This window comes from Montipora foliosa, chromosome 1 (genome assembly GCF_036669935.1).
Source record: "Montipora foliosa isolate CH-2021 chromosome 1, ASM3666993v2, whole genome shotgun sequence".
Taxonomy (NCBI): Eukaryota; Metazoa; Cnidaria; class Anthozoa; order Scleractinia; family Acroporidae; genus Montipora; species Montipora foliosa.
This window is the reverse complement of record NC_090869.1, coordinates 68,460,069-68,467,568: the sequence shown is the minus strand read 5'-3', so window position 1 is coordinate 68,467,568 and position 7,500 is coordinate 68,460,069. Positions and strand designations below refer to the sequence as shown.

Below are 7,500 nucleotides of genomic sequence, written 5' to 3'. Positions count from 1 at the left end.
CCCCCTGCAACCGCAGCACTTAACGTCAACACATACTCACTTGTAAGGAGCATTCTTGACGCAGAGGTAATTGTCCCTCCACCAATAACTTTGACGACCACTTCTTTCTGTAATCCTCGTGCAGCGCATTCCCGTTAATTTTCTGTTATCAGACCATCGAAGGTCAATAAATTTCTTCTTATTTGGCCAACAGAGTTTGGCCCGTGCCCAAGCAGAGTATTGGTGCCGTTCATATATAGAAATACACTTTTTTCGTCGGGGAGTAAATCCTACGAATAAAAACTTGAAATCGTTCGGCCATGAAGGAAAATCTGCAAGTAAAAAAAAAAACTTGCCTTAATTTTTTTCTCAGCCACCACTTGGAACAAGTACAAATAACATTGCATTCAATGCGTACTATTTGAAATATTCCTGTCGCTTGTTTTTTTTTTTTTTTTTTTTTTTTGAATCCAGCTAATATATGCAGGCCCAAAATAAGGAGCAAACTCTGCGAAAGTGCTGCCACGTCGCATGTCATGACAAATTAAACAGTTTCCACCAAAGAAACAATAATTTTGGCCCGTGGTGTTCCATTAACTTTACCTGGACAGAGATGACTGTTACAAGCGATGGTTTCATATTGACTCCCTCTGCATGTGGCTCCGCCATATTTGGGAGCTGGCGAGTCACAAAGGCGTTGTCTGATTTGGAATCCACCTCCACACCTATGGCTACATGCACTCCATGGCGACCACTTTGACCAGTTACCATCTGTATCGGCAATTAAAAGAGATTTTCCATACAAATGCAGAAAAAAAGGCTTATCAACCTCGTCCCCAGGGTCTTCTCGGCTTTCAACACGGCTGAAAGCCGAGAAGACCCTGGGGACAAGGTTGAAGTCTCGTTTCAACCTGTTTTTGGCGTAGTTTAAGCTGCACATAAGTTTCCTTTGCATGACTTAACAACACTTGAATTGTTGAGACTTTTATTGGCTCCATTCACTGAGAATCGAAACTCAATAATTTCAACTGCTTATCCTACTGGGGCCAGTTGCTCGAAGCTTGGTTAGCGCTAACCGTTGGTTACTTAAGAGGTATCCAAACCTATAGGTTTCCATGGTATTTAACGCTGGTTAGCACTAACCATGCTTGGAGAACCCACCCGGGCCTGGACGTCGCATATTTGACAGTAGGGATCTTAAGCAAGGACTACCACAACGACGGCTTCGAGAACGTTGTCTAAAAGTATTATTTCCCGTTGCTGTAATAATTTTTGCCTTTACTCCAAGTCGTTCGGCATGGAGATTGAGAGTCCACATTCCAAGAATAAAATTGGTGAGAACGGTGTTGATATTTGGAGAGAAAATTGGGAATTCATCGTCAGGTGCTCTAGTCTTCCACATGACCTCGAATTTGATCATTTCACTTCGTTGTCAAGACGAGAACGGCAAAGAAACGTATCAAAATGTAAAAGGTACGTGCACGGCGTGCAGAACTACCGGGTGATCTGGTGACGTAATTTGGATGACTGGGAAGAAAAAATTTAACGCCGTATCCCACAACTGCGCGCGGCCTTCAGTGTTGTTTCCAAACTCCCTGCAGTATTTCCATCGCCAAAACTCAACAGATCATTCCGTTTCTACCACATTTCCTGTTACTGAATGAACATTCAAGTAGACCCGACGAGATCTAACCTCGCTTCTGCCATGTTGAATTCGAAAGTAAGGCCGCGCGCGGTTGTGGGATATGGCTTTAAAATTTTTCTCCCCGGTCCTCCGAGTTACGTCACCAGATCACCTGGTATCGTTTTTGCTATTAAACCTATTCTCAGGTGGCGTTCTCGTAGCCCTCCTCGTCGTCGTCGTTCTTGCTAAGGGGGATTCCCTGGTTTTGCATTGCGCAACCCCACCGCGCATAATTTCTTTCGTCATTGGCAGGCGATTTTCATTGACGCCAAGCTTAATTCGTCAAGGAGTGGCTATTTTCTCCTGAACGAGTGCAAATGACTCCATTTTTAATTTCATATTTTTGCTTAGACCGGTGTTTTCATGGAGTAATAAGCAAATCAGCAAAGATGCATGGCCAGCTTTTTGGAAATTTCGTAAAATTGAACGTAAGGAGCCATTACGAGTCGAACAGCCCACACTAAAGTTAAATCTGAGGCCTGTTTCAAACGTCGAACTTTACATGTGCCAAACCTAATGCAAATGAGGAAAATCTATTGTTTTCGCTAATTTGCATTAGATTCGGCACATGTAAAGTTCGATGTTTGAAACGGGTCTTAAGTCTCACAAAGGCATTCAGGTGCGTACGTGAATTAACCATAGAATGACAACAAGCGTTGCGATATATCAAGGATTACATTAACAAAATCGAGCTAAATATGTTCAACATTGGGGATGCGCGGAAAGTGTCAAAGGGGACATTCGAGGGATTCGTCAGCGTTGTGACCCCCCCCCCCCCCCTCTCCTTTTTTATTACATTTTTATCATCTCCTTGACATGTTACAACAGCTTGTGAAGTTTCATCGGAAATCTGTGACAAGTTCTATTTCCAGGGAATCACCTTAAGATCCCTAATTCTTTGAAAATAATCTCGATCTAACGCGGTCCAGCTCTTGTTATTCAATCCTGCCGAATATCTTGTTCGCGTTGGCTTCTTGGTCTCCCTCTGCAATTGTATTTTCTTACTTACCTTTCCTCCTAAGATAATCATTTGAAAGGGCTCACCTTTCAAGGTTATTCAGTTTCTCTTTTGTTTACATGACCGCGCGATCCTCTCTCAAACGAACTGACCAATTAGGGCGTCGCAAGAGTCCATGGCGTTGGTCTTGAAATACCCACGACTCAGGACACAAAATTAATAATCGATTTCAAATAATTTTCATCGCAATGGGGACAAATTCGGATGGATAGACCATTGAACCAGCTTGAGGCCCGTACTGGGAAAATAATGGTCGAGTTCCTTTTTTTGCCTGTTATTCAGGATCATAATAAACTTGCAAAAGAGGAACGAGACCAATAATTTCCCGTTACGGAACGAACAAACTTCTTCAATAAGGTTTTTATTATATTTGCGGTACTCGTCGGCCTAGTCAGTGTTTTCTTTCTTTTTCCGATTCTTTTTCGGTACTTGCCTCTACGCCTGCTTCTGTTAAAGGTTCTGGAAAGTAAAATTCGTACTGGAACTCCGACATGACAAAATAAAAAACATTTCTAGTAGTTTGCTTTCTATGGAAACAGAAAATGGGAACAGTTTGGAAACCTATCTAGACTAAATACGCTGCTTCGTGACCGGTCCATCTTAGCGGTCCGGATTGCAAAATTCGGACCGCTCAGAGAACCAATCAGAATTATCTGAATTATCCTTAATCATCTCATACTGGTCAGTTTGCCTATGTAATAATTTTCTTTATTATATGACTAGCTCCGTGAGCGGGCAAGATGAACCAAATCGCGCGCTCTGATTGGCTACCCGAGCGGGCAAGATGGAGCGATACTGCCCGCTCGGGATTTCTCGCTTGGTCCCGCAAGATCAAAGATCATTTTTTGGTGTTTTAAGTCATATAATAAATCCTTTATTGACCAAGATTGTTCGGTCAAGATGACTGGATATTGGCCTCATTCTTTTTTTGCGTGTTTATGGACCTCGACTTCGTCTCGGTCCATAAACACGCAAAAAAAGAACTTGGCTAATATCCAGTCATCTTGACCTCACGCTTGGTCAATAACCCATACATACATCCATACACTTTTTAGAACTGGTAGGCAGTTAATAAGTAGGTGCACTTACTAAAGGGACAAACGGGGCTAGTTTAAATCTGTTCTCGTAGGCAAATAAATCAATCAGACTTTCACTACAAATGAGATATCGGGTTTTACCTATCTTTTTGTACTTCATCTTCCCGCAGAGGAAGTAACGTCTTCTTGTCAACTTTCCTTCTCTTATTACCAAACATTTCTGTCCATTTAATGGCTGAGAAATTGACCACGTCAGCCTCAAAACACTTTGTCGAGGAAGGCAAAGAAAACTGTTTGCCCAAAACCTAGCACCACGTTCGTAGGGCATGGCAGTATTGATACAATCCTGGCCTGTGATTGGTCCATCATTTGACCAAATGATAGTGAGCGTCTTTAAGGCTGGCTTGTAACACAGGAATTTGGTTTCCCACTGTAGGTCACGTGGTTGGTCTATTTTGATACAGTTGTAAAATGGAGGTGAGGTAGAAAGGATAGAAAAGTGATCTGGGAAAATTGGAAATTCTGTAAAGAAAAAAATTAGCTTTAAATTAGTTCTGAATTAGCCAATCCTTTTAGACATCACTGGAGAAAGAGTTTACGTTATTCCAAGGTTGTTCTTGACGCCACAAAAACGTGTAACTTGACGTTTCATTAGTAGTACGAACATACATGTAATGAATTTGAATCTTATATGATACCTGTGCAGGAGTACATAAGGTTCACCTGAAAATTAAAAGGCAAAAAGATTAATTCTATTTCCTCAGTTAGAGCCGCAACAAGCAATTTAGACCTCGAGGACCTAAGTTAAGCTGCATTAAACCCAGTAAACAGTTTGTCGAACTGAAATGGCAAAAATGCACGACGCGGCATCCAATCCTTCTTCACTAACAAATCTTAATCTGTCCACATAACTACTGTCTTTCTCTCCTCCTCTCCTTCCCGGAAAAAAAAATAACAGACAGACATTGTTTAGTTTGCGTCTTGAACAAGTACATCGACTTCAAGTTCTTCAAATAATTAACTTAAAATTACAAAATAGTTAGCTGTTACTTACATAACAGGTAATAAACTTAACCGATTGAAATCTACGAATGCAAATCAAACCTGTTTTATGTCCAGCCTGCTTGGAAAACGGTTTCCAAACCATTTAACCTTAGGATCACGTGATACCATGGTTGGTTTTCCGTTCTTGGAGAAATAGTGAGAACCGTAGTGCATTATGGAGCTGTAGTCATACGGGGTACCAAAACTGTGAAAGAGCCAAAAACTTTGCTTTCTGAAGATCCTATGGTGAGCTGTTAAACAAACAGACACAACTTAATACTGTTTAAGGAGGCTCGAACCAGTTTCAACGCTTCCTGAAGTGACGCTCTTATTAGAAGGATCGGCATCACAACGTTGTATCATGTATTGGCGATATTGCCAAATGAAACACGAATTATTGCTGAACAAGATACAGTCATTATTGCGACGTAATATAACACCGTGGCAACGGGCAAGCCCTGTAAAAACACCCTTTATTTTGTCTTTAGTTGCTTATATCTCAAAACCGAACTCGGTAATCAGAAGGGCATGATTTCTTTCTGCAACGTTTTAAAAAATTCTGTCAAGTGGATTCAGAGCCACCTTAATTTCGTGATTTTTTAAGGTAGCTGTGAATCCTCTGGACAGAATTTTTTTTAAACTTTCATCGTGGCCTTCTTATCACTTTTCAGCAATTCAAAAGGGGGGTCACCGAGTTCGTTTGTGAGATATGAGCAACTAAATCCAAAATATAGGGTGTTTTTGCTGGGCTTTCCCGTTGCCAAGTAAGTGTTGAAACCCTTTCGAGCCTCCCTAAGCGGAAAATGGAAATATCGCCGATAAGATGTTTTTCTTCATGAAATAAAAATGGAATAAATGGAATAATTTCTAAACTTCCGGTCCGGCAACATCTTGGGTGGTCTTTAAGACGTCGCTTATAGTACACTGGCGTAGGCCTCATGAGCTGTGTTCGAGTTTTCCTTCACACCTACCCCTTTATCTCAATCTATGGTTACACCTAGAGAGGTCATCTAGTGCACCAGATCCTTTGTACGTATTTGATATTCTTATGAGCAAGTTTCCTTGATGTTTTTTCGTTGTGTATAGGATGGCCTGAGGCCCTATGCGCAATCTTGGCGCCAGGGGACGGGTGAAGGTGAAGGTGAAGGATGGCCTGTAGTGACCCAACCTTTGCTAAGAAATTTGAACCATCAGAGCTAGTCCACACAAGTCAGAGAGAGACAGCCACAACACTGGGAATTCCACCCCTGTAGGAATGTTCCTGATACCAAAAAGCCTCAGCAACAAGAGCTGGAAGACACAATGCGTCCATGATAACTCTGGGTACTAAATGCATAAATCACAGTTTATTTACAACATATAGAGCGGTTTTTAATTGGGTGTCGAAAGTAATTAGTGAATTGCCTTGGTTTTGCATTACTTCACTCAGTGATTGGTTCAACGTTCTCGCGCCTCTTTGTGAACCTATCACAAGTGAAACCAAAACCAATCTTGGCTCGCGCGTGCACATTTTCCCGCGCTTTGTGTCGGCTACGCGTAATTACTTCAAGTTTTGATTGGTTTGCTGGATTGTCTCCGTCCTTTTTGATTGGCTAAAGTAATTACTTTGATTTTGGTTTTACGACACTCATTGAAACTCACTCTAAAATACCTGGACTGACGTTTTCCCACAATATGTCGATGTATTCATCTCTATCAGGCCTGCTCTGCTCGTGCCCAAACCCCAGTAAGTGACCAAGCTCGTGTGTTGCTACGGAAACATGATCACAATTAAATCCAAGAGATACTTCTGAGGGCCTGGTCCATAATGCACCTATATTGGAATTACAACTAAAACGAAATGAAGAGCCAATTAGATCAGTAGGAAAACCAATAACGTTAGTGGATAGGACGTTTAAACCCCTCACGGTTCGATTCCCAGAGCGATCCAAGTTAGTTGATGTGCGAGTTTATCCAAGGCTGAGTGCATTTACTATCAAGATTCACTTTCAATATACATTCGTATTCCTTCGGGTGTCACGCAATGCACTCAGTCTCCAAGAAACAGCCATCTTCGGCATCTGATTGGATTGTCCACAAGAATGAAAGTGATGTGATTTAAGGTCACACTTTTAAACCTTACAACTAGTACTGACCTTAGTTCAAACAAAATGATCCTGCAGATCTCACAATAACTTAGACAAAAGTGCCACCTATTTAATGACAGCCAGTGGTTCTATTGAACCAGAGGGCTTATCAAATAAATTAAAGGGGCGGCCCACTCTAAGGTAATCCCTGGTTTGTCAGGCATTAATAGTACTTAATAATTGGATGTATAAAAGCCCCGCTACGGATCTCGTTCTCCTAATGACGTCGCTTTTTCATGTGCTATGTACTCCCACCCTTGTTCCCAGGACCTCTACCTTGGCTCAGCCCAGAACGAGGCTGAGAACGAGGCTGATGAACTCCTACTTAACGATGCGATACAACTCACCCTCTGGAACCATAAACGACACGTGCAAATCGTGTCTGAGTTGTCCTCTCTATGAACTTGACGCAGGAAATGTTTTGCCAGATTTCCATCGCCTTGCGCAACACTTCCACGTGTCTTGTGCGGTTCACTGTCAAAAATGTGATAAATCAACTGATGATACTAATTCGCGTGGATAAAAAAGGCAAACAAACACTCCATGTACACAAACCCGCAAAATTCACTGGAATACAGACCAAAAAACGTACAGTACTATGAGATCGTACAG

At 41.7% G+C, this 7,500-nt stretch overlaps 1 protein-coding gene across 1 annotated transcript in view; it reads right to left on the bottom strand.

The window, feature by feature from the left end:
• LOC138006583 (uncharacterized) overlaps positions 1-7,500 on the bottom strand; it is a 24,196-nt gene that overhangs the window by 7,238 nt on the left and 9,458 nt on the right. The window contains exons 4-10 of the mRNA XM_068853006.1: positions 7,236-7,362; positions 6,414-6,592; positions 4,823-5,013; positions 4,417-4,441; positions 3,860-4,240; positions 583-750; positions 41-311 (exon numbers count right to left, since the gene is read on the bottom strand). Of these exons, the coding sequence (XP_068709107.1) occupies positions 41-311; positions 583-750; positions 3,860-4,240; positions 4,417-4,441; positions 4,823-5,013; positions 6,414-6,592; positions 7,236-7,362 (1,342 nt within the window). The remainder of the gene's footprint in view (positions 1-40; positions 312-582; positions 751-3,859; positions 4,241-4,416; positions 4,442-4,822; positions 5,014-6,413; positions 6,593-7,235; positions 7,363-7,500) is intronic.